At 49.3% G+C, this 27,780-nt stretch overlaps 1 protein-coding gene across 1 annotated transcript in view; it reads right to left on the bottom strand.

Moving 5' to 3' along the window:
• SEC14L5 (SEC14 like lipid binding 5) overlaps positions 1-25,540 on the bottom strand; it is a 44,787-nt gene extending 19,247 nt beyond the window's left edge. The window contains exons 1-6 of the mRNA XM_036310151.1: positions 25,295-25,540; positions 24,518-24,632; positions 7,111-7,260; positions 6,612-6,743; positions 4,918-5,046; positions 4,087-4,279 (exon numbers count right to left, since the gene is read on the bottom strand). Coding sequence (XP_036166044.1) covers positions 4,087-4,279; positions 4,918-5,046; positions 6,612-6,743; positions 7,111-7,260; positions 24,518-24,580 — 667 coding nt within the window. The 5' untranslated portion in view covers positions 24,581-24,632; positions 25,295-25,540. The remainder of the gene's footprint in view (positions 1-4,086; positions 4,280-4,917; positions 5,047-6,611; positions 6,744-7,110; positions 7,261-24,517; positions 24,633-25,294) is intronic.
• Positions 25,541-27,780: the final 2,240 nt, after the last annotated feature.

Consider the following 27,780-nt stretch of genomic DNA (forward strand, 5'->3'; position numbering starts at 1 on the left):
CACCAATCTGCATTCCCACCAGCAGTGCACAAGGAAAGGTTCCCTTTTCTCCACATCCTCACCGACACTAGTTGTTTATTGACTGATTGATGATAGCCATTCTGACAGGTGTGAGGTGATATCTCATTGTGGTTTTAATTTGCATTTCCCTCATGATTAGTGATGTTGACCATCTTTTCATATGTCTATTGGCCATCTGTATGTCTTCTTTGGAGAATTATCTATTCAGGTCCTCGGCCAATTTTGTAATTGGATTGTTTTGTTGTTGTTGTTAATTTGTATGAGTTCCTTATATATTTTGGATATTAACCCCTTATCGATGTATCATTTGTGAGTATGTCCTCCCATTCCGTAGGTTGTTTTGCTGATGGTTTTGTTTTGTTGATGGCTTCCTTTGCTGTGCGAAAACTTTTTAGTCTGATGCAAGTCCCATTTGTTTATTTTGTTGTTGTTGTTGCCCTTGCCCAAGGAAATATATCCAAAAACAGATTATTAAGAGTGATGTCAAAGAGTTTCTTGCCTAGGTTTTCTTCTATTTTTATGGTTTCAAGTCTTACATTCAACGTATTTATATATTTTTAGTTTATTTTTGTATATGGTATAAGAAAGTGGTCCAATTTCATTTTTTGCATATATCTGTACAGTTTTCTCAATACAACTTATTAAAGAGACTTTCTTTATCCCATTGTATATGTTTCCCTCCTTTGTTGTAGATTAATTGACCATCTCAGCGAGGATTTACTTCTGGGCTCTCTATTCTATTCCATTGATCTATGTGTCTGTTTTTATGAAAGTATCATACTGTTCTGATTATTGTAGCTTTATAGTATAGTTTGATATCAGGGAGCATGATACCTCCCACTTTGTTCATTCTCAAAATTTATTTGGCTATTTTTGGTCTTTTGTGGTTCAGTATACATGTTAGGATTAATTGTTCTAATTCTGAGAAGAATGCCATTGATATTTTAATAGGGATTGCATTAGATCTGTATATTGCTTTCGATAGTAAGGACATTTTAACAATATTAATCCTTCCACCCTATGAGCAAGGTGTAGCCTTCATTTATCTGTATCTTCTTTCTTCAGTGTCTTATAGTTTTCTTAGAAATAACAGGTCTTTCACCTGTTTAAATTTATTCCTAGGTATTTCATGCTTTTTGATGCAATTGTGAATGGGATTGTTTTCTTAATTTCTCCTCTGACTGTTCGTTATTGGCGAAACAATTATTAGCAATATGCATCGCCTCTGTGAATTCTCCCTACACTCCTGTGAGGCAGGCATCACTATTTTCCCACTTCAGAGAAGACAAAACTGAGCCTGAGAGAGGCTCAGTACACTCAAATGAGTGAATGCATGCAGAGTGGCCAGCATAACAGGCGGCTGATAAATGCCAGTTCCTTTGCTTCTCCACCGCCCCAGGCCCTGTGGGGTGCAAGGCTTTTCTTAAACTGATCTCAGAATACAGTCCATAACTGCACAGATCATTTCCACTGTTCAGTCCCGTCTCACACAATTGGGCTGTTCAGGGTCAGCGTGTGCTGGCATCTAGAGGCCTGGCTATAAGCTGAGGTCCTGTGGCCCACTCTCAACTGTTGAGTGGCAGATGCCGGCATGGTGAGGCATCTCAGTGTGTTAGCCTCTCTGCAGTGGGTGAGACGCTCTGCAAAGAGCAGCCCCGTGGGCATAGCTCTTTTTGTGTGCAGATGGCACAGTGTCTGCACACCCAGCAGCAGGACCCAGCGGTTCCTTCCAAAACAAAGCCCAGGGCTGGGGGTCAGGCCATCTGCTCTAGGAGGCGTCTGGGTAACTAGAGGCAGGAGAGAAGCTGTGCAGGGTACTGTCCAGACCCACAGAGGGATCAGAGGCAGAGATGTTGGAGGCAGGTGGGGGGCTCTAAGCGGGGGGGGGGGGGGGGGGGGGGGGGGCAAGGAAGGGCTGAGGGAGAAAACACAAGGGAGGCAGGAGATACCAGCATCCTTCCAGCCCCCAGGCAGCTGTGAAGGCCCCTTTCACCCGAACACAAAGGCGCAGTGATCCAGAGCATGGGGGAAGGAGCATGCCGTGCCTTCCACCAGCCATCCTGAGTACCAGCCCTGCTGTGGACAGACCAGACGGAGAAGGAAGGAAAGGGCTGTGTAAAACAGGAGGGCACAGGGCACAGCCTGCACAGTGTCTGCACAGAAAGGGGAAGAAATGCAGCGTTGTAAAAAAATTTTTTTAATATTATTAAAATGTATGTATGCCCTGGCCAGTTTCTCGGTGGTTGGAGTGTCAGCCCATGCATCAAAGGGTTGTGGGTTTGATCCCCAGACCCAGGCAGGGTGCATGCAGGAGGCAACCAGTCAATGTGTCTCTCTCACATCAATGTTCCTCTCTCTCTCTCTCTCTCTCCCAGTTCCACTCTCTAAAAATCAATGGAAAAAGTGTCCTCAGGTGAGGATTGACCAAAGAGTATAAATACACACACACACACACACACACACACACACACACACACAATGGCATCCAGCTAGTACAGTTGGTGCAGAATAAATATTGTTAAATAGGTGAATTTTGTTCTTCCTAAACACAACCCTGGATGTGTTTTTGGTTACATAGAGTTTCTCTAAGTCAGGCAAGCTCTACCCTTCCATGTGCCTAGGAGACACTGGCAGGTCGAGAGCACAAGTACACATGTTAAAACTGGATTCAGGGGGATGTGCAGTTTTGTATCCTAGGTTTTCTTCCTTTAACATCATATTGTGAACATTTCCCATGTCAATACAAGTCTGAAATGTGGCAAAAGGCTGATTGCCTTAATATGCAAAGAGCTCTCACAGAGTAGTAAGAAATTAATGGACAAATAGGAAAATGGACAAAGAACAAGAACAGGGATTCACAAAAAAAGTTAAATAGAGTCACTAAACATGAAAAAATAATACTTGGCCTCACTCATAGGAAAGAGGTGACCACTAAACGACTAGTGGCCACTTTTTGCCTTTACGTTTAAAATCTATATATCTAAAAACCTAAGTGACCGAACGACGGATTGGGGCGGGGGGGTGGTGCCCAGCCGACCAATCTCCCAAGGTCTCTCCCCCTGGCTGCCGGCCCCCCGCCCCCAATCAACCTCGATCTCCGGCCAGGCCGAGGGACCCCACCCCTGCACAAATTCGAGCACCAGGCCTCTAGTGTTTAATAATTGTCCTGCAGGGAGCCATAGTGAAGCCAGGAGTAAACACAGCTACACACTTTTGGTGGAACATTGCCTAATACCTCTTTGCAGGCCTAATTGGTAAATCAACCAAAATTTTAGTTGCACATAACCTCAACTCATCAATTCAACCTTTTGAATTATATGCTGTGTAGATACTCATGCAAATATTTTAAAAACATTTTTGTAATTTGAAAAGAACCAGAAACAACCTAAATATCCATCAGTAGGCCACTAGCTAAATAAACTAAAAATAATCAATAAATGTTTATTTTTAAGTAAGTTGTGGTGTAACCACACCATGAAATATTGCAAAGTGCTAAGACACCTGCACTGATACGGAAAGTTGTTCAAGAAACATTGGTAAGTGAAAAAAACAAAGTATCAAATGGATGTATAATATGCTCTCCTCTGTTCAGCATAGGTTACACATGTATGTATGTATGTATGTACATATTATGCATGTATAGGTGCCTAGATAGTTTCACAAACACAAAACTATTGTTGCCTCCAAGGAGAGCAGAGGAGTCCTACTTCCTACTTGGATTTTTTCCCGCCATGATTATGCATTACTCATATAATCTAAAATAGTAATCAAACCAGTCTACGGCCATACCACCCTGAACGCGCCCGATCTCATCTAAAATAGTAATCAACCAGAGAAAAGGGGAGACCAAAGGCGCCAGATCAAGTCAACTCCTGATCTAGAAATAAACCAGTTCTGGCTCTTGGACTGGAAGAGAGAGAGGGCAAAGCAGCCGTGAGAGGGAGGAGGCTGTCATTCCGGGACTCAGGTCCATCCCCGAGGAGACCCATGCAATTCTCCCCCCACAGAATGAGCAAACCCCACGCAGACGTCCTAGGACTTCGGGCCTCAGCCACAGTCACCTACCTTCCGTACCAACCATCTCTTCAGCGGGGTCCTGGGTGCTTCTGGGCCCATGGACCTCCAGCGAGCCGGGATCTCCCAGCCCAGCCTGGGAGCGGGTGTCCTCCTCTCGGACCGGGGCAGGCGTCCACCGGGGAATGTGAGAGATGCCCTGGGAGATGAGCTCGTTCAGGTAATGTTCAATCACCTCCTTCCCCTGCGAGCCAGAGAGAACCAAGGCACATCAGCGCCGGGGCAGGACAGCGGGGTAACCAACGTCAGCCTGGGAGTTACCCCCACCTGGCCCTGGTCCCAGCCCTGACACGTGGTTATTAAGCAATTGGAATGTGGCCAAGCCAGATGGAAATGTTTTGTGAATGTTAAATACACACCGGATTTGCGAGATTTGGTACCAAAGAACGTAAAATAGCTCCCAAGTAAGTTTTATATTGATAACCCATTGGGCAAAATATATTATTAAAATGGATATAATCTGTTTCATGACACTAAAGGCCTCTACTCAGTGATGTGTCTCAGATCTTTAAACCAAGCGGGGACAATTTTAACCAGGAAAAAGCATCATACAATGTCCCTTCTGGGTCCACAGAGTTTACACACAAGCCTGGGAGCAATCAGGACAGTGGTTATGGTGCCCCCATTACGGGCTTGCTGTCCATCCATCATCTCCTGTAATATGGCCATTGTTAGAATACCCATTCTACAGATGAGGAAGGTTAAGGCTCTTGCGTGATGTCACAGGAGTTGTCAAGTAGCAGAGCAGGTTTTGAACCAGGACTGGCAGCCCCCAAAGTCTGTGCACTTTTCTCCCTGTGACGGACGGAGCCTCTCTCTTACCCTCTTGACGTTGGCTGTGTACTGCTTCATGGCGATCTTCTCCAAGGCACTTTCAAAACCAAAGAAGGACCGGATGTCGAGCGAGGCAGATTGCTCAAAGCAAGTCCACTCTTCATTCTCAGGGTGGACCTGAAAGCAAGGCAGGGGCGATGACACAGTCTCAGGGAGGGGGACACCAGGGCTCTCTTGGGGGCCTGCGCCAGCCAGAGCATTCAGTAGACAGCACTGTCACAGCTTGCAACAGCCGAGGGGGCCAGCAGTCCCAAGAGCCCCCGCTCAGAACACAAGGTCTAAAGTGTTAGAGAACAGGCCCTGGCCAGGTAGCTCGACTGGTTAGGCATCATCCAGATACACCAAGGTTGTGGGTTCAATCCCCAGTCAGGGCACATACAAGAGTCAACCAATGGATGCATAAATAAGTAGAACAACAAATTGATGTTTTTCTCTCTCTCTTCCTCTCCCTTCCTCTCTCCCTTCCTCTCTCTCTCTAAAAATCAATAAAAAATCTTAAGAAACAAACAAACAAAAAAACACCTGTAAAATGCCATGGCTGCTCCTACAGCACCGCTGAGGCAGGCTCTGCCGAGGTCCCCTCTTACACACATGGAAGGGTGGCTCAGGAAAGGGAAAGCATCTTGCCCAATGTCACTCAGCAAGAAAGTGGCAGCGCTGGCTTTCAAATGCCCCCCAGAGGCCTCACTCCAGGCCTGAGGCCAGCAGGGACACCTCCCCCTACCCCCCACCCCCACCCCCCCACCCACCCCCTCCACCCCGCAGCTGCAGCCCTCATTCTGACCGCCCTCATCCACCACAGGGTCACACCTGCTGTTCCCTCTCCCAGGACTCACTTCCCAGCCTTCTCACCCTTCAGATCCCAGCTTCAATGGCACCTCCTCAGGGAAGCCTCAGGGACAGTTACCAAGACAGCTCTTATTTTCTGTAATTCTATCTGGTGGATCCCTTCTGAGTATGTGTAACAGTTGTAAGTCTATACTGATTTTTGGGGGAGGGGGGGGTTCTGGTCTGTGTCTCCCACTGGAATGGAAGTGCCAAGAGGGCAGTGGTCAGGCCCATTTGTCCACGGTGCCCAGCACCTTTCAGGGTGCCTGACATAGAAGGTGCTCAATCAGTATGCACTGGAGAATAATAAGTATCCTTAACTATATTAAAAGATACCACATATGCAGGACTTAGTATATGCCAGGCACTGGTCTAAGGGGTTTGAATATTTTACTTCCTTTAATCCTCACCACAACCTATGTGGCAGGAACCATCATTAACCCCATTTTACAGGTAGAGAAATAAGGCGCAGTTTCATGAGGCAGGAGAGGAACGAGAAGAATGGAGGGCAGAGAAAAGTTGCCAGGTTTAGCCAATTAAAAGCGGGATGCCCAGTCACATCTGAATTTAAGATAAACAACAAGTACTATTTTAGTAAGTATGTCTCAAACAGTATTTTAAACTACTTAAACTTTAAAAAAAAAAAAAAAGGTATGGGCTGTGTATCTGAACTGCAGACTAGGGAGCGGCCTGCATCCTATCTGACAAGGCCCTGAGGGGGCAGGAAGGAGGGAGGGAGGGAAGGAGGGAGGGGTTGGCCGGGAAGCGGGCGCTCCAGCGGGCGGGCGGGGGGACGGGGGGGGGGGGGGCGGGGGGGGACTGGGGGCGGGCGGGGTCGCCCTGCTCGCGCTCACCGTGTAGCTGCAGTTCTCACGGACCACCACGCGGCTGGCGAAGGTCTCGTTGTGCGCGTCGATGCGGAGCGTCCTCTCCTTCCAGTTCAAGACGTTCCTCTGCACGAAGACCACGTGCTCCACCCCTGCGATCTGCAAGGGACCCGGCACCGGGCGCGCACGGGGTGAGGGATGGGGGCACGAACCCGAGGGCTGGCCCTGTCACCCCGAAACCCGCCATCCCCAACCCTGCCCCACGCCTGCCCACTGTCTGGCTCGGGGTCCCCGCCTTCATCTCCCCAGCCCTCCATTCCCGGACCCCTGCTCCCCGCCCAGTCCCAGTCCAGCCTCCTGGCCCTGGTCCCTCCGGATGCAACCATCCAGAGGCCCTCCGACCCAGACTCCACCGCGTAACCCCTCTTTTCGGCCCAACACCGGCCCCACCGCGTGGCCCTGCCCCTGGACCCCAGCTGTCACCCACCACCCTGTCCGACCTCCTCCTCTGCCCCCGGGCTCCCACCTTCCGCAGCAGCCGCGGGGCCTCCACGCGCAGCCGGCAGCTCCGCTCCACCACGTGCACCGCGCCATCGGCGCTGCGGGACTCGAACACGACCTCGCTGCCCAGGAAGACAGGGATCTGCGGGCAGGTGGGGAAGCGCTTCTCGTAGGCCTGGGGGTAGAGGGCGGTGAGTGCGAGGGGGTGGCCCAGGTCCGCGGGGCACAGCCCTCCTCCTGCCCTGGCTGGAATGGCTCTCATTGCTCATTGAACAGAGGGCTCTGGGGAGTGAGAACATTCCTGGCCCCTGGGAAGCGTGGCCACTGCTGTTTTACCAACATCACTGTCCACACAGCGACCTGGCAGATCACTCTTTGGATTTACAGTTGAGCTTTTGCCCTTAGAAGAAAGAGTGGACTTTAAAAGAAAGCATCTTTCAGAGGGGAAAATGCACCTAACAGAAACCACCGCGGACCTCACACTCAATGGTGACAGACTGAACCCTTCCGCCTCGGGGCAGGAGCAAGGCAAAGCTGCCTGGCCCCGGCTGCTTCTATTCAACCTCCTGGAGGTTGGAGCCAGAGCAGCTAGCTAGGCAACTAAAAGAAAGAAAAGGCATCCGGATTGGAAGGGGAGAGTCTGCCAGTTTGGGAAGTTCCAGAGTCCGAGCCAGTCAGAGCCACTGGGGGGCGTGTGAGCACTCGTGGCTGGCGGCATTCAAGCAGGGTCTGCTCCAGGCGCCTGTCACAGCCCACATGCCCTGGAATCAGAATCAAAGCGAGCTCCAAATATAGTGCCGGCATCTGAGGACACACTTCCACCCCCATCCCTCCCAGCGGAAAGGCGCACCCACACAGCTCAGATTGACAGAGACAGGAGGAGGGGGGATGGACGCGTGCCTGGTGCCCTTGGTGTTATCCCAGCCCCACAGGCCAGCCCAGCCCAGCCGTCCTCCGCCAGGGTCAGGAGGATGGGGCTGCCTCCTGCCATCTGTCAAATCTGGTTGCTTTGTACAAACACACCAGCCACCAGCGTTAGAATAGGCATGCTGATGGGGGGGGGGGGGGCGGCGGGGGCAGAGTGCACCATGGGGCTCCCAGACAGGGGTCCGGACTCTGAGGGCTGTCAAGGGAGGGCCCTGAACGCTCTTGCAAAGGAAGGCATTTCCCCACTGAGGAGGGAGCCTTGCTCTCTCTAAGTCTGTGTTATCATCTGGAAAATGTGTACCAAGCTTGTCTCCCAGAAGACAAAACCAGGTTGATTAGCTTATGCGGAGCCTGGCACATCACAGGCACCCAGCGTTTTCCTTCTCCAGACAAGACTCGAATGGTGGCACGGTACAGGTTTGTCAGAACAGAGCACAGCTCCTTCCCACCCCTTTCAGGGGGCTCTGCTGGCACAGATGCAGGAGGGAGGCAGGGCGGCCAGCCGCACCCCACCTCTGTAATGGGCAGACAGATGCTGGCATGTATTGGAAAGTATGAGGAGGAAAAGGGGTACATGTTTCAGAATTGGTCAGGCTCAGTTGAGTCTCTTCTACTTTCTCACTGGGTGACCTTGGACAAGTCACTTGCCCTCTCTGAGACTCTGCTTCCTCATCTGTAATGTGAGGATGTTACCAGATTGTGTCTCAGAATCGTTGGCACTCATCGAGCCCTGACTCTGCTCTCCCAGCTGTGTGTATTCTTCCATTTAATCCTCTGCATGGCATCCTCATTTGACAATGAGGAAACTGGGGCCCAGAGAGGCTAAGTAACTTACCCAAGGTCACACAGTGCAAAATGGTGAACCCGGATTTGAATCCCAGGCTGGCTTGGCTTTCACTCCCTCAGGAGCCCCTTGCTCAGCAGCAGGGCGTGTTCTCCCAGGAAACTTGGAAACAGAGCCAGGCTTTGCCCCCGGGGCATATACTCCTTTCCCTCCTTATACTCCTAAAACATGCCAGCATCTGTCTACCCGTTATAGATGTGAGGCCTCGCCGGCTGCTCTGGCTCCCTCCTGCATTTGTGCCAGCAGAGCACTTCAAATGGGCTGGGAAGGAGCTGTGTTCTGTTCTCCCAAACCTGTACTGTGGTCATAATTTCTTTCTCCACTCTCAGTCATTCAACTCTCGCCAGGCAGTGGCCACACTGCCCCTGAGCTTCTCCACTTCCACTGATTGCTCATCAGTCTCTCTCCTGTTCCCCAGATGAAAGGACATCCTTAGAACAGGCCTTTTGCCCAGACCAGATCCCACACTCCATACTGTGGCCTGCCAGGCCCTGGGAGATCTGTCCCACCAGCCCACCTCCCGCCCCAGCCTCCTTCACTCTGCCCTAGTCACGCCAGCCAGCCTCGCTGTTTCTAGAACACACTGTTATGGGTTGAATTGTGCACCCACATCGAACAAAACTCATGTGTGGAAGTCCTAACCCCCAGGACCTCTGAATGTGACCTTATCTGGAAGCAGGGTTGTTGCAGGTGTAATTGGATAAGATGAGGTCATACTGGAGTAGGGTGGGCGCTAATCCAATATGACTGGTGTCCTTATAAAAGGGGAATGTGAACACAGACACACATACACACACACACACACACACACGGATGCCACGTGAAGATGAAGGCACTGATCGGGGTGATTCCTCTACAAGCCAGAAATACCAGGGATTACCAGCAACACGAGAAGCCAGGAGAGAGGCCTGGAACAGCCTGTCCTTCAGAGCCCTCTGAAGGAACCAACTCTGCCGACACCTTGATCCTAGACTTCTAGCCCCCCGACTGAGAGATAACAAGTTTCTGCTATTTAAGCCCCCAGTTTGTGGAATTTTGCTGTGTCAGCCACAGGAAGCAGCTTGTTCCTGCCCAGGGCCTTTGCACTAGCTGTTTCCCCTGCTTGGAACACTGGTCAATTCACTTGACAGTGAAGGGGGAGGGGGAGGAGCCACTGGGGCTCCCAGGTGGTAGGAGACCAGGATAAGGAGTGAGGAGATGCCAGGCTTCAGGACTTGTCTGTCTCTGCTGGTCCCTCTTCCTGGGACGTCCCCCCTCGATCCCCCTCCTCCCCCCACAAGGCTGCCTCCTTCTCTTCATTTACTGGATAGCCCTTATGGCACCTTTTAACCACACATACTACTCACTTGCATATACGAGCCAAAGGCCTGGGCTGCGTGCTTTTCAGCACACGGACCTCACACCGCATCATCTCAGTTCTTGGCACACACTAGGGGCTCAAAGAAATGCCAACGAGCAAAGAAAGAAATAACATAAACTTCTTACCGAAGTCCCCAATTGACCGAAGAGATGTTGGTGGGGAACGATAGGCCCCAGCTCAGCGCACGCAGCCAGCTGAGGGCACTAAGCGTCACTGGCTAACTTCCTGTCATAACAAGCCTCTTGTTAGAAGAGCCCCATCTGGAGCCCCCAGATAACAGTGGGGAGGCATGGCGGCTGATCAGCAGTGGACAGGCGCTTGGGCACAGCTTACCCTGCCTGTGCAAGGGAAGGCGCTGCCTTCTTCAAGTAAGCAGTGGCTGCTCCAACGACAGAGCCGCCGCCGTAGGCCTTGGGGGCTCCCAGAGCTCAGGCTCCGTCTGGAAGGCAGGGGCCCCGAAATAAGGAGTCAGTCCATCCTCGGGCCAGTGCTCCAGTATCAGAGGGCTGTCAGCTGGTCCAGTGTCTGACACTGTTGCGACTGACATTTACAAAATGCTAACTGCATCATTTCGTCCTCACAATGCCCTCATGAGATGGGAGCCCTTGTTTCCCCATTTTACAGCTGAGCAAATTGAGGCTTGGGAGGACATTGCACTGTCGCTGGAAGTGGCAGGAAGGGAGCCAGGGCCGGCTGACCCAGACCCCCGCCCTGAACCACCCTGCCCTGCCTCTAGGACATCACAAGTGGGGGTGGTTTGGAGATGCTGAGTCCCTCTGGCCTAAACCCACAAATCAAGGGCCCTTTGCCTTGAGCACATCACAGGGTCGTACAGAATCGAAGAGTTCACAGGCCCCAATCTGTGTTGGAAACCAGCTCACTCAGCGAGTGTTATCCCTGCCCAAGAGCCTCAGATGCTGACTGCTGTCCCCACAAATCAGGCCCGGGCTTCTCCCTGATGGACAAACACATGGTCTAGGCCCCTATGGGACACAAGGCAGCAGAGGATTGAGTTACAGCCCTTCTGCCAGGCGGTTGGGAAGGGACACCCACGCCTGCCAGCTGAGAAAGGAAGCTGATCCAAGGCCGAGAACCCACTCCTGGGGCCTCAGCTGGGCCAGGCAGAAACTGGTGAAAACTTCCACTGAATGTCTCCCATATGCTCCCGCTCCACATGGACACACTTAGCATGTGGAGATGGGGGGCTGGAGTTAGACAGCCCTGGACTCCTAGCTGAGCTGGATAACCTCGAGCACAGCAGGTCCCTTCTCCCCGGTGGGACCATCTGTAACGTGGACCCTCCCATGAGCGCTCACCGTACCTGTTTCCTTCCTCTGAGAGTCACAGCTGCTGAAGTGAGAAGGCATCAGACCCCGGCAGTGGGCTTGCTCACCTCTGAATCCCTGGTGCTTTTTTTTTGTTTGTTGCTTGTTTTGTTTTTTGTTGTTAATCCTCACCCGAGGATATTTTTCCATTGATTTTTAGGGAGAGTGGAAAAGAGAGGGAAAGACAGAGAGAAACAGCTATGTGAGAGAAACACATCCATTGGTTGCCTCCTGCACACGCCTCAACCAGGGTCTTGGCTGGGGAGGAGCCTGCAAGCAAGGAACGTGCCCTTGACCAGAATTGAACCCAGGACCCTTTGGTCTGCAGGCCAACGCTCTAACCACTGAGCAAAACTGGCTCAGCCGCTAGGGCAATCCCTGGTGCTTTGAAAAACACCTAGCTCATAGTTGACACTCAATAGACATTTACATGATGAATGAGTGAATGAGTCGGTAAGGCCTTGGACGCTGGGGCTTGGGTTCAAATCTCTGCTCAGCCTCTGACCAGCTCTGTGGCCACACAAACAAGGCATCAAGCTCTCAGTTCCTCAGTTCCTTCGTTTGTTAAAAGGAGATTAAGAAAAGCGTCGACCTTGCTGAGTTGTCCAGGCAAATAAAGGAGTCCGTTTTGGTCAGGGGCTGAGAACAGAGTCTGGCACATGGTTCATTCTACATAAGCATTTGTTAAATAAATTTAAATTTTTAAAAAGAGCGAGAGTCTATAAAGTACAGGAAAGCCATTTCTGCTAATCACTTGACAGCTGCTCCCTCCCCCTCCCTCCTTCCTTCCTGCTCTTCCTCATGCAAATTCAAATGAAGCTGGAAGCAATAACCCAAACCTTTCACGGAAAATGTGGAAAAATACCCAAATTCTACCCAATACGCCACCTTCCTCTCGTGCTACAGGCTGGATTCGGGGCACTGACCACCCTGTGGCCACCTCGAGAGCCTTCCTTGTCCACCCGCCAGCTTTCCCTGCAAGCCTGGGAGGCCCCAGGGCAGAGAGGTATCAATACTTTGGTGCCCCCAACTCTTCTTTTTTAATTGAGATGTGATTCTCATACCATAAAATGCCCCCTTTTAAAGTGTACAATACAGTGGGGTTTTTAAAATTTTTTTCTTTATTGATTAAGGTATTACATATGTGTCCTTATCGCCCCATTGTATTGTACAGTGAGTTTTAGTACATTCACAAAGTTATGCAGCAATCACTACTATCTAATTCCAGAACATTTGCTCACCCTAAAAAGAAACTCCATACCCATGGGCGGTCACTCCCCAACCCCTCACCCCGACCCTCAGCAACCACTAATCTACTTGCTATCTCTGCAGATTTACTTTCTCTAGACATTTCATATAATTGGAATCATACAACATGCGGTCTTCCGTGGCAGGCTGCTTTCACTGAGCTTATGTTTTTGAGGTTCGTCCATGCTGTAGCAGGTTTGAGCACTTCATTATTCTTCGTGGCTGAGTAATCTGCCATTGTCTGGATACCCGGCTTTGGCCAAGTTGCTTAATCAGGGCTTGGTGAATGAGCCATCAGACACCCACCTGGTGGCAGCAGTGTCATCCCAGCTGATGAAGGGAAGTAGGCCTTCATTATTCTGGAAGCCTTCTGCAATCACTGCCATATGTGTCTATACCAGCGGTTCTCAACCTGTGGGTCGCGACCCCTTTGGGGGTTGACGACCCTTTCACAGGGGTCGCCTAAGACCATCCTGCATATCAGATATTTACATTACGATTCATAATAGTAGCAACATTACAGTTATGAAGTAGCAACGAAAATAATTTTATGGTTGGGTCACAACATGAGGAACTGTATTTAAAGGGCTAGAAGGTTGAGAACCACTGGTCTATATAAAAAGCTATACCCAGATGGCCCTGTAGCTGAAAAACCTGCTGCTGTCCTGGTCAAAGCCAGCTCAGGAGACAGAAAAGACCCAGACAGAGGGTCAGAAGGACCCTGTAGCCAGGGCATCCAGACACGGTGAGGGGGAACGTCTGGGGCGCGGTGGAGCGGCCAAGACAAAGCACAGGGCTCAGACGCCACCTCTGACACTTGCCAGCTGGGTAACCTCAACTGAACCCCTCTGAGACTCAGATTCCTCAGAAAAAGGGTATTGAGGATGATGGCACTTCATAAGGGTTGCTCTAAAGATGAAAGGGAGATAATATGTGTAAGGCGTTTGGTACAGAGTAGATATTTTAGGGCTATCAATCAACAGGGACTTAAATAGGTATTTGCACACCCATGTGCATAGCAGCATTATCCACACTAGCCAAAAAGTAGAAACAAACCAAATGTTCATTGATGGATGAAGGGATACACAAAAGGTGGCCTATCCATACAGTGGAATATTATGCAGCCATCAAATGAAATGTAGTTCTGTTCCATGCTGCAACATGGATGAACCTCAAACATGATGCTAAGTGAAAGAGCCCAGACACAAAAGGACAAATATTGTATAACAAGAGGCCCGGTGCACAAAATTTGTGCATGGAGGAAGGGTATCCCTTAGCCCTGCCTGCACCCTTTCACAATCCAGGACCCCTCAGGGGATGTCCGACTGCTGGTTTGCAGTCGGACATCCCTCTCGCAATCCGGGACCACTGGCTCCTAACTGCTCACCTTGCCTGCCTGCCTGACCACTCCTAACCACTCTGCCTGCCTCATTGACCCTAACCACTCGCCTGCCTGCCTGATCACCCCTAACTGCTCACCTACCTGCCTGATTGCCCCTAACTGCCTCTGCTTCGGCCCCCGCCGCTGTGGCTTCATCCTGAAGGACATCTGGAATGACATCCAGAAGGTTGTTCGGCTGTCCGGCCTAATTAGCATATTATGCTTTTATTATTATAGATTCCACTTATATAAGGTACCTGGAGTAGTCAGGTTTACAGAGACAGAGAGCAGAATGGTGGTTACCAGGGGTTAGGGGGGAGGAACAGGGAAGTTAGTGGTTAATGGGTACCGAATTTCATTATGGGAAGATGAAAAATTTGTGGAGATGGATAGTGGTGATGGTCGCACAACACTGTGAATGTATTTAATGCCACTGAACTTTAAAATGGTTAAAATAGGAAGATGTTGCCGTGACCGGTTTGGCTCAGTGGATAGAGCGTCGGCCTGCGGACTGAAGGGTCCCAGGTTCGATTCCGGTCAAGGGCATGTGCCTTTGTTGCGGGCACATCCCCAGTAGGGGGTGTGCAGGAGGCAGCTGATCGATGTTTCTCTCTCATCGATATTTCTGGCTCTCTATCCCTCTCCCTTCCTCTCTGTAAAAAATCAATAAAAAAATATATATATATTTAAAATAGGAAGATGTTGGGTTATGTATATTTTGCCACAATTTTTTCAAAAAAAGAGTAAACCATCTCCTAGGTGGTTTACAGCCCTACTAGAAGCATTGTTCATGATGTGGGTTAGGGTAGCATGCCTGTGTTTATTTATTTATAGTCAGCACCTCTGTCTCTATGTCTGTTTTCTACACCACCGGATTCCCCAGTGCCTCCTACAACCTGGGACACTGGAGACACCCAGCCAATATTTGTGGATCAATGCCAGGAAGGAAAGAAGGAAGGAAGGAAGGAAGGAAGGAAGGAAGGAAGGAAGGAAGGAAGGAAGGAAGGAGGAGGGAGGGAGGGAGGGAGGGAGGGAGGGAGGAGGAAGGAAGGAAGGAAGGAAGGAAGGAAGGAAGGAAGGAAGGAAGGAAGGAAGGGAGGGAGAGAGGGAGGAAGGGAGGAAGGGGCAGGTGCTGGGTGGTGGGGGGTGGGCAGGAAGCTGGAACACTCGTCACATGTATACCTAGAAGAGCAGATGGAGCAGAACAGGTCCCACATGTCAGCAGGCGTGGGCTTCTGTCTAACCCGCTGGTGCACTGCAGCCCAGAGGTAACCTGTGCCTTGTGTTCACTGTGCACCGTGGAGAGCTAAGTTCCGGAAGGTGCTTCATGCACAGGTGCGTAATGGCTGATAGCTCCCCCCTGGTCACGATAGCAGTGCATCTGCGGCGATTGGCCAGTGAATTTTCCTGAACAAGGTGCAGATGAACAGTTTTGCCTGTTTTTTGCAGGTTCCCGGTCCCAGGGCTGCAGCATGGGGCACAGTTAGCACCGCCTAATAATTATTCATTTCTGCTTCTGTTCACTCCTCCCTTTGCCTGGCTGGGGCTGTGCCCCCTCATGAGGTCATGCCATCAGAATGCCTGGCCTCTCGGGCACTGGGGGAGTACACAGCCTGGCTGCCCAGCCCAGCAACTCACACTGTCCTGCTGTGGCTCTCACCCAGGGTGGGGGGCGGGGCAGGGGAGCCCTCCTCCTCTGAACACTCTCCCTGCCCACAGACTTCCAAGATCAGCTGGTACCCCGGAAGGTTCCTGGAGGGGTGAGGCAGCAGCAAGGCAAGCCCGGGGAGTCTTGACATTTAGCTGTATGTCAGGATCATAATGAGAGGGAAACGCTATTTTAGAACTTTCCAAGTGTCTCCGGAATGCACCCAACCTCCACCCACACTCTGGGATAGAAACCCCCACTGATCCACTTTTTGGCAGCCAGGGGATCCTCCTAAGCCCCAAATCTGATCATGTCACTCCCCTGCTTCAAACCTTCCAAACTCCCAAAGTCCTTGGAGAGATCAAATGACCCACCGGTCACTTTCTGACTCTCACTGGGGCCCAACGTCACCACATCCATTTCTTCAGAGACAAGGTCTGTCCCTGTGTGTCTCCTCCCCTCAGCTAGGCTCTGTCTGGCTGACTTCAAGACCCTCGGCTGGCAGCTGGCGACTAGTTCTTCCCCCATTACAAAGCATCCTTCATGCCGCTTACCTGGTCTCTCTCTCTCTCTCTCTCTCTCTCTCTCTCTCTCTCTCTCTCTCTCTCTCTCTCACACACACACATACATCCTGCAGTGCCAGCTCTATGTGGACAAAAAGGATCATGTCAAGAAAACCAGGTCAAGACAGTACTGGAAGACACATGATCTCCGCCTTCCTGAAGCTTACTTTAATGAAAAAGACCCATTTCACGAGTAAACAAGCAAATTCCATATAAAATGAACAGAATAATGATGCACTCAAAAAAGTACTAGGAATCAGCTCTTTCATAGCCCCTGCACCTAGCCCCGTGCTTGGCACACAGTGGAAACTCAGTGTTTGTGGGATGCACACGCACATGCGTGCATGAACTAGTGCATGTGTAAATAACGAAGGAGGACCTAGTTTATTCATTTCAGGGCCCCCTGAAATCAGAAGACCATCTTTCTGGGCTGTGGATCGCCTCTGTTCTCCCAGCCCAAATCAGAGCGCCCCAGAGCCCTGTAAGCAATCCAGGGTGGAAAATATTGCTTCTCTTAATCTGTTAGCAACGGATCAGATGACAGGCCTCGGGGAACTAATTTAAACTCATTTAAATAAGGCCCCTGCTGCTTTATTAAAACTACACCCATAACAACAATTTCAACTGTGCCTGCCCTTGGCCTGGACTGCAAGGATTTACCTTCAGAGGCTGCGCCTTAGTAATAACCCATTTGCTAAATTACACGCTGCTCATCAATACAAAAAGCCAGGGCTTTAAATATTTTAACACTTCATTGCTGACGGCAGCCCTCACCTCCCAGCCCCCCCCCCCCCCCCCCCCCCCCCCCCCCGGGCATGGAGAGTGGAGAGCGTATTGCTTAGGAAATTCTACTCCGAGCCATCGTCCTTTAGGTTTGCAGAATCTGAGATGACTTGACACCATAGGGGTTTTGAGTCCCACAGGGACCCCGGGGCAGGAAAAAAAGGCGGCCAGGTCATTCCTGAAGCCACAGAGGTCGCTGGTGCACAGATGTCCACTGAACATCAAGCCAGAATCCAGCATGTCTGGCTGTGAGCTCAGGCTATGGGGTCAGATTCCCTAATCAGCGGTTCTCAGCCTTCCTAATGCCGCGACCCTTTAATACAGTTCCTCATGTTGTGGTGACCCCCAACCATAAAATTATTTTCGATGCTACTTCATAACTGTAATTTTGCTACTGTTATGAATCGTAATGTAAATATCTGATATGCAGGATGTATTTAAGCGACCCCTGTGAAAGGGTCGTTCAATCCCCAAAGGGGTCGCGACCCACAGGTTGAGAACCGCTGCCCTAAGTTCAAATCTCTGCCATTTACTAAGCGTTATGGGCTGAATTGTGCCCCCCCCAAAAAAGAAGTCCCCCCCAAGTACCTCAGAATGTGACCTTATTTGGAAATAGAGTCTTTAAAAGAGGTAATCGAGTTAAAATGAGGTCTTTTCTTATAGATCCAATATGACTTATAAAAGGGGAAATTTGGACACAGAGGTGCACACAACCACAGGGAATACACCACGTGAAGATGGGAGTTATGCTGCCACAGCCAAGAAACTACCAGAAGCTAGGAGAGAAGCCTTCCTGGCACCTTCAGAGGGAGCATGGCCCTGCTGGCACCTCGAGCTTAGACTTCTGGCCCCTAGGACTATGAGACAGTAACTTCCTGTTGTTCTGCGCTATCCAGTTGTAGCACTTTGCTACCCAGCTCTAGCAAAGGACACTGACTAAGGGACAGGCTCCCTAACCTCCCTAAGCCTCGGCCTCCTTTGCTGCTGCCAAGGCTGCTGTATAATACCTGCCTCTCAGCTGCTTAAAGGGCTGGGGGCACAGAGGGCCCAGTAAACGCTCTCAGGCTATGTAGGCATCAGCTGCCCCCCAGAGGCCAGGGTCTACGGGAAGGGGGGTAGCTGTACTCCCCTTTGCAGGGTCCTGATGGGGTGCAGGCATTCTGGACACAGTCTTGATGGTAACTGCTCCCTCACAGAGGTGATCCAGAGAGTAAGAGAGAGAAACATCGATGTGATATCAAAACATAACTTCAGATCCTCAGCTTTGAGAAATGGCAGAGCTCATGGTTGGGAATATAAATTTGTCTGGTCACTCGGATGTGGTAAAAACAGCTGAGTTCATCCAAAACTTTCCTGGCACCTGGCCCGAACTGAGGGCAAGTGTTTAAATCCCCTCATGTTTCCTTTGTGACTTTGGGTAATTCATTCATCCCTTCTGTGCCTCAGTTTCCTCACCTGCAGCATGGGCTACCCACCAAACCTATCTGATGGGTTGGTTATGAGAAGTACATGAGAAGTACATGAATTAATATGTGAAGGGGCTCAGAACAGTTCCTGGGACCTAGGAAGCACTGTGTGCGGGTCTGTTAAAAAAAATTTAAAATTGAATCTTCCCAAACCCACCAAATCACCACCACCATTCACACCAGGTATTTCTTTGGGAGAAATATGTTCACACAAAAACTTGTACATAAATGTTCATAGCAATGTTATTCATAGTAGCCCCAAATTGGAAACAATCTAAAGTCCATCAACTGATAGCCCTGACTGGTTTGGCCCAGCGGATGCAGTGTTGGCCTGCGGACTGAAGGGTCCCAGGTTCAATTCCAGTCAAGGGCATGCACCTTGGTTGTGGGCACATGCCCAGTAGGGGGTGTGCAGGAGGCAGCTGAATTGATGTTTCTAACTCTCTCTCCCTCTCCCTTCCTCTCTGTAAAAAATCAATAAAATATATTAAAAAAATAAAGTCCATCAACTGATGAATGGATGAACAAATGTATCCATCCATACAATGGAATATTATTCAGCCATAAAAAGGAATAAAGTTCTCAGTCACACTGCAATGCGGATGAACCTTGAAAATAATGTGCCAGTCACAAAAGACCACATATTTTATGATTCCATTTATATGAAATGTCCAAAAAGGCAAATTTATAGAGACAGAAAGTGGATTAGTGGTTATCTAGGGCTGGGCAGAATGGGGGAGATTATGGGATGATGACCGCCCAACTGGTGTGGCTCAGTGGATTGAGCATTGTTCCATGCACCAAGAGGTCACCAGTTCAATTCCCAGTCAGGACACTTGTCCCAGTTGCAGGCTTAATCCCCAGTGGGGGGCATGCAAGAGGCAGCCAATCTCTCTTCAATGTTTCTATCTCTCTCCCTTCCTTCCTCTAAAATAAATGAAAACATTTTTTTAAAAAGAGTACAGGGGTATTTTTTTGTGGGGGAGGGATGATGAAAATGTTCTAAAATTGACAGTGGTGCCCTAGCCGATTTGGCTCAGTGGATAGAGCATCAGCCTGAGGACTGAAGGGTCCCGGGTTCAATTTCAGTCAAGGACACATGCCTGGGTTGCAGGCTTGATCCCCAATAGGGGGTGTGAAGGAGGCAGCCAATCAATGATTCTTTCTCATCATTGATGTTTCTATCTCTCTCTCCCTGTCCCTTTCTCTTTGAAATCAATAAAAATATGTTTAAAAAAATTGACAGTGGTGATGGTTGTACAACTCTATGAATACTAAAAACCACTAACTTTTACCCTTTAAATGGGTGAATGGTACAATATGTGAGTTATAGCTTAATAAAGCTGTTGCAACAATAAATAATAATAATAAATCCGCCCTGCCAGTGTGGCTCAGTGTTTGAGCATCAACCTATGAACCAGGAGGTCACAGTTTGATTCCTGGCCAGGGCACATGCCTGGGTTGCAGGCTCAATCCCCAGGGGGAGAGGGTATGCTGGAGGCAGCTAATCAATGATTCTCATATTGCTGTTTCTCTCTCTCTCCCCCTCTCTCTTCCTCTCTGAAATGAATAAAAATATATTTTTAAAAAGTAATAAATCTAAATAATATTTCATAAGCATTAACAATGTACTAGGCCCTGTCCAGGCACCCACATTTCTTTATCTTTTTTAAAAATTGATTCTAGAGAGAAAGAGGAAGGGAGAGTAAGAGAGAGAAACATTGATGTGCTATCGAAACATCGATTGGCTACCTCCTACAAGCCCCCTACTGGGGATCGAATGTGCCCCAACCTTTTGGTGCATGGGATGATGCTCAACCAACTGAGCCACACCAGCCACAGCCCACATTTCTTCATTGAATCGTCACTTCAACTCTCTGAAGAGCTAGGCCAGGTGAGAAACTGGAGCGAGGACCCAACTGGCAGAGAGACGTTTGGGTAGAGAGCCCAGAAATCCAAATCCATCCACGACAGGCTGTGGGCTGACCAGAGTGGCCTTCAGGACTTAAGTGACCACTATCCACAGCCCAAGACAAGGCCTTTGTGTTCTATGCACAGGGATCTCCACAAAGACCCCCAGGCACACACCTCCTGGTACCCACATTCAAAGGGAGCAAGGGCCCTCTCCCACCTTGGATCAGGCGGCTGCCTCCATTGCCTTCATTACTTTCCTCTGCTTACCAATACAACCCAAGCTCATTTTTTTTTTTTTTTTTGCTGTTGTTGTTTTGTTTTTCAATATATTTTTATTGATTTCAGAGAGGATGAGAGAGATAGAAACATCACTGATGAGAGAGAATCATTGATTGGCTGCCTCCCACACACCCCACACTGGGGATCGAGCTGTGCCCGCAACCTGGGCTCATGCCCTTAGCCAGAATTGAACCCAGGACCCTTCAGTCTGCAGGATGACGCTCTATCCGCTGAGCCAAACTGGCCAGGGCCAAGCTCATTGCTTTGAACCAAACAATAGAGAGAGCTATCAAGAAAGAAGAAAGGAAAGGAGGAGGAGGAGGAGGAAGAGGAGGAGGAGGAGGAGGAGGAGGAGGAGGAGGAGGAGGAGGAGGAGGAGGAGGAAGACAAGGAGAAGGAGAAGGAGGAGAAGGAGAAGGAGAAGAAGGAGAATAAAGCAAAATTCCCCCCTGGAATCCCACCCATCAGAAACAGAATTGAGTTAAATTTTTGAAATCAAAGAAAAAAATTTTTTTTTCTTGTTTTTTTAAATATATTTTATTGATTTTTCACAGAGAGGAAGGGAGAGAGATAGAGAGTTAGAAACATCGATGAGAGAGAAACATCGATCAGCTGCCTCCTGCACATCTCCCACTGGGGATGTGCCCGAAACCCAGGTACACGCCCTTGACCGGAATCGAACCTGTGACCTTTCAGTCCGTAGGCCGACGCTCTATCCACTGAGCCAAACCGGTTTCGGCAAAAAAATTTTTTTAAAAAATAAAATTTTAATCTAGGGGTTGACAGGTTGCTTCAGTGCTATTTTTTAAATCCTCACCTAAGATATGCTAATTTATTTTAGAGAGATGGGAAAGGAAAGAGAAAGAGAGAGAGAGAGAAACATCAATCAGTTGCCTTCCCCAACCAGGGACCAAACCCTCAACCTGGGTCGCTCCAACCCACTGAACCACACTGGCCAGGGCTGCCTCAATGCTATGTTGTAACCAGTTCCACAGGCCCAATTTTAGTTTTTTTGTGTGTCATCACTTGGAGACTTTGAAGAAGTGAAGGAGGCTTTGATTCTCGAGTCAGTTTTGTTAAACAGAGAAACCAAAAGGCCAGTTGGTCTGGTCACTCGGATGTGGTGAAAACAGCTGAGTTCACCCAAAACTTCCCTGGCATCTGACCCAAACTGAGGGCAAGTGTTTAGCTGAGAAACAAAGACGGACAGTAAGTGCAGAAAACCCCTTTTGTGCCTACACAGCGGACAAGTCATGTTGAGTTATGCAGCTATTTGGGGGACAATGATGTTTTGTAAACAGTTGGCGAAGTGGCTTTGTCAGGGATTTACAGCGGTTTGGAGTCTTTTCACTGACAAAAACTATATGGAGGATAAGGTGATGTGGCATTAGAAAAATATGTATAACTTAAATGAGAGCAAACATAGATAACAAATATCTGAAAACCTTTGTTTCCTACTGCACCCACAAGCGTCTGTACATCAACACCTAGAGACTGTTGGACGCTAGGGAGTTAACTAAAACCTGTCTTCATCTATGGACCACAAAGCCTGCAAAATAGGCTTAACATAGTCCAGAAGAGGTGCCATGGGTACATTACTTGTCTTGTTAATACGGTCTTAAGTGCTACAGACATGCTTTGTTTTAAAGTGCCATGATTGTAAATATTTTTGAGACTCCTAAACATGCTAAGTTAAATTTACAATTACTAAGCCCATGCAATAAAAAATTATTCGTTTCCCGTGCTATTGTTATTTCTCTGCTCTATGGCAGAGGACCACCGGCCGCTGCATTGTCCCAGGAGGGTGGGGACAGTGTCTCTTTTCTATTGAGTAAATGAATGAATGAACAAATGAGTCCTAGAGTCTTAGAATATGTGAGCTGCCAGGCGCCTCAGAGGACAATTGCTTTTATTTAGCCGTCATTTATTGTCTGCTTAGTATGGGCCAGGCCCTGCACTGGGTCGGACGCACACATTAATCATCTTTAATCCCCATGACAGTCTTATGAGGTGCATATAACCATCCCCGTTTCACAAATGAAGAAACCAAGGCTCAGAGAAATGCAGTGACTTCCTGAAGACACAGCCAGAGCACTGCGGAGCTGTGATAGGGACCAGGGCTTCTGACGGCATGTCCCCAAATCTCTCCATCACCCGCTGGTGTCCCACCCCCCCTTACAAATGAAGAAAAGTCACACAGCCATGGGCAACAAAAATAACTCTAACAAAAACAACAATAGCATTTGATCTGTGCCAGATCCTGCATGAAAAGCTTTACATCTATTGGCTCATTTGCTCCTCAGCAGGATGCCCAGATTTGGAAACTATGTAATTCTCATTTTAGTGATGGGGAGTGGAGGCTCAGAGAGGCTAAGTAACTTGCCCAAGGTCACCAGCTAGTCAGTATGCCCCCTGCTTCTTTCCTGACGTGGAACTATCTACACGTAACAGCACAACATGTATGGAAGATTTTTTTTACCCTTTATGCGACTATAAATACATCTGTAGGTAGGATCACAGACTAAGATCAGGCAGGACACATACAGAGGGTGTGCGAATGGAAGGAGGACCCTGGGGAGTGTTGTGGTTAAAATTATGGCTCTGGAGTCCTCCCTGCCCTACCTCTTCCTAGCCACAGAACTTGGGGCCGTCCTGTCACATGTCCAAGCTTCCGTTTAGTGGAGATAAAATGAGAATAATGTGAGCTATTGGGAATTAAATGTATGTTTTTACACATATTCTTTTTTAATGCTTTTTTATTAATTTTTAGAGAGAGAGGAAGGGAGAGAGAGAGCGAGAAACATAAATGACAGAAAGCACCATCTATCTGCTACCTCCTACACCAGCGGTTCTCAACCTGTGGGTCGCGACCCCTTTGGGGGTCAAATGACCCTTTCACAGGGGTTGCCTAAGACCATCGGAAAACACATATATAATTACATATTGTTTTTGTGATTAATCACTATGCTTTAATTATGTTCAATTTGTAACAATGAAAATACATCCTGCATATCAGATACTTACATTATGATTCATAACAGTAGCAACATTACAGTTATGAAGTAGCAACGAAAATAATTTTATGGTTGGGGGTCACCACAACATGAGGAACTGTATTAAAGGGTCGCGGCATTAGGAAGGTTGAGAACCACTGTCCTACACACTCCCTACTGGGGACAGAGTCTGCAACCAGGGCAGGTGCCCTGACCAGGAATCAAACTGGCAATGGGTACATGGGTTGACACTCAACCACTAAGCCACACCAGCTGATCTTAACAGCTATTCTTTGTACTTACTGTACATACTGTACACCCTCAGTGAATGGCTGCCATCATCATCATCCTCTTTAGTGCACTTATTATTATTACTATTATTATCATTACACAAATTGACAGCAGTGACTTAGCTGATTTCCTTGTTTTATGTCAGAGAATCTTGAGACAAGAGGACACGTAAGCTTCAACAAGGAAAAGAAAGAAAGACCTTGTGTTTTGTCAGTGGGCAAGGATTCCAGAAGTTGTAGGAAAGGTAGGATGGCCAGGCTGAGGGGTCACTGGTTAGAAACTGGACCCACCAGGTTAACCAATAATTCCCTCTGATCCAGGGACTGAGGGGTTTTCTTTCCTTCCATCATAGCTGACCTCCTGCACCCTCCAACCACCACACAGGACCCAGAGAATCAGGAGTCACTCACCGCCATGACCAGCTCGAACGGGTACTTGTAGATGCGGACAGGAGACTGGTACTTCTGCACCATGTTCACACGGAAGCGCCAACAGAAGCCACTCAGGTAGAAGTGAGCACAGAGCCTGGGAGACAGGTGACTGCTGAGGTGGCAGCTCCCTCCACATGAAGCAAGAACCTACCCGCTGCTGCACCATGTAAGGAGTAGGGCCACCCCCTCTAGCCCCACCCCCAAATCTCCCAGCCCTCAAAGCAAAGGACGCAATGTAATCCCCAAGGTATCCTCAGCCAGGCCCCAGCACTCACCCTCCAAGAGCAATCAGTACCCCAAAACTTTCTTTGGTCTCTACCCCTTCTCGTGGAGGCCCCCAGAAGCACCCTCACTGGCACTCACATGGAAACACACACATTTGCCATTCTTACACTCCCACAATTCACCGCACATACCCCATAGCTCGCCACAGACATCCTCCAAGAATCACTGTATCTTCCCTCCCATTTCCTCCAAGATACCTCGACACACACAATCGTTACCAAATTTCGCACACACTGTCTCTGTCTCACACACATACACACACGTGCAGGACTCTCCTCCCACGTGGGATCACCCTTGCACATGCACGTAACTTTCACACGCACTCAGTTCCCTGGAGCATGCACCTACCCAACTCTACCCACACACACAATTCCTCTTCTGCACACAGACGTCCACACACACACACTGGTGCGCACACACAGGAGACAAACACAAGCATGCACACTCGCATGCACGCAAGGGCCAGCTCACCCTTGCTGTCCGTCTGTGGGGACACAGCCCGGGGCAGCGAGGAACTCAGCCCTCCAGGGACCCCGTAGCCGCCTGGCTCCGAGCGCAGTGCCTGGGGCGAGGCCGGACCACAGTCGCGGAGCCTGGAGAGTCCAGCCCTACGCACCCTGGGGCCGAGATGGCCCGACAGCGCCTGCGGGTCGGGAGTGAGACCTGCCGGGCGGGAGTGAGACCTGCCGCGGGGGGAGAGCTCCAGGACCCGGGACAGCAGAGATCCTGGCCCGGCCCCGCCTCTGGACTGGCCCCGCCCATTGGTGGTCCTGCCCACGTCCCCTCCCAGATTCACCCGATCCCTGATTGGTCCATCCGCTTCCTGGCCCCGCCCCCGTCTTAGCCCCTCCTTTCATTTATGTCTCTTGTTTGACCACGCCCCCAGTCCGGCTCTTCCTCCAGATTGGCCATACCTCGCTTGGGCCCCGCCCCCATACCGGTTTCTCCCTTAAAGCACACAACCTCGGGAAAGGCCCAATCCCAGGAAGAGCGCCCCAAGGCTCCACCCCCAGCCTAGCTTTGCCTCGAGGGACCCTTGCCCTGCCCAATGCCGCCCCTCCTAGTACAGTTTACACTTGGCCTCTTCTGTAACTCGATCAACCTGCTGCTTGGACTCTGAGCTCCACTCCTCCCACTGGTCTCCTCTCAGTGCCCTCATGGTCCTGCTCGCAAGTCCCACCCATGCATCATTCACTCACTCTGCAAATATTTACAGAGCACCTACTAAGTGTCAGGCACTTCCAGGCACTGGAGAGTCATCAGTGAACAAAATAGATAGAATCCTTGCCATCGGAGAGTTTACCTTCCGGGACTGGGGGTGCGGTGGAAGACAAATGTTAAATAAATAAGGCAAATACATAGTATGTGAGTTGGTGAAAAATGCCAAAGTGAAAAATATAAGCAAGGGAGGGGCTCAAGAAACAAGTGGAATGAGGGTACAACTTAAAACAGGGTGGACTGGCGTCTCCGTGGGAGGGTGACAGTTGTCCATCATCCTCACCCAAACCCTTACAGCCATCCCAGGACCCCCAGAGACCCAGCTTCTCTTCCATAAGCCCCTCTTTCTCTCCCCATCTGTTTGGCCTGAAGGAGCCAAGAAGCTGGCTGAGAACAGCGCTGCCATCGTGTATTTATTAGACATTTACTGAGCACCTACTATGTGCCAACACTGGGTGACTTTACCCATTCACAGGAGGGAGTCCGACAGATGCACATGCCCTTGTGTGGCTCACAGCTCTGGGCAGGGAGTGGGTGTGTAGGGAGGCAGACACTCGGTTTCACTCTGATACTCAGCCCCTGCTTTGTTCCTAGGTTGTATCACATTCTATAATATTTTTATTTATTAATTCACTTTACTTACTTGTGGATTATTGATTGTCTCTTCTAGGAGGCTGTGAGCTTCACAAGGTTGGGACCATGTCTGTCTTGTTATCTGCCCCCAGGTACATAGGATCTTCTTTTAATTACAGTTGACATTCAATATTGCTTTATATTAGTTTCAGGTGTACAGCATAGTGGTTAGACCAGTGGTTCTCAACCTTGGCTGAGCATTAGAATCACCTGGGAATCTTTTTAAAATCCTGATTCCTGGGCCTCATCCTCTGGAAATTCTGTTTCTTTGTTACTAATGTTGTGGCCCCACCCCATAACAAAGAAACAGAATTTCCGGAGGATGAGGCCCAGGAATCAGGATTTTAAAAAGATTCCCAGGTGATTCTAATGTGCAGCCAAGGTTGAGAACCACTGGGTTAGACAATTATGTAATTTAAGAAGTGATTCCCCCGATAATTCTAGTACCCACCTGACAATGCACAGTTATTACAGTATTATTGACTATGTTCCCTAAGCTGTACTGTACATCCCGTGACTATTTTGTAACTACTAATTTGTACTTCTTATTCCTTTCGCCTTTTTCACCCAACCCCCTGAGTCCTGCCCCCATCTGGCAGCCCTCAGTTTGTTCTCTGTATCTATGAGTCTGTGTCTGTTTCGTTCATTTATTTTTTTCTTTAGATTCCATACATGAGTGAAATCATATGGTATTTATCTTCCTCTGTCTGACTCAGGCGTTCAGGATCCTGCTGGTGACCTGTGGCCAGTACGTTTTTCTTGATTAGGGCTACAAAGTGTTGAAATGGAGCGCAAAGTTCCCATGCCTGCCACAAGATGGCAGCAAACGACAGTTCATGGCTCCTAGGTGACTCGGGGGAGCCGGGTCCTGGGATGTTTTGCTGTACCTGGACTCATCAAGGAAACTCGCATGCTTTTCCTGGGTGTCCGTGCATGTACGTAGTGAGCATTATCACAAAGTTATAACGATGGCACGAAAGGCGTTACATTGCACAAAGTAACCACAGAACGGATGTTTGCACCTGGAAGGATGGGGTGGCAGTAGTCTATCATAGACTTTCCAGCTCCCTTCAGCAGGGTGCATGTTACTATAGATTCCCGGGGAT

Source organism: Myotis myotis, unplaced genomic scaffold (genome assembly GCF_014108235.1).
Source record: "Myotis myotis isolate mMyoMyo1 unplaced genomic scaffold, mMyoMyo1.p scaffold_m19_p_5, whole genome shotgun sequence".
Taxonomy (NCBI): Eukaryota; Metazoa; Chordata; class Mammalia; order Chiroptera; family Vespertilionidae; genus Myotis; species Myotis myotis.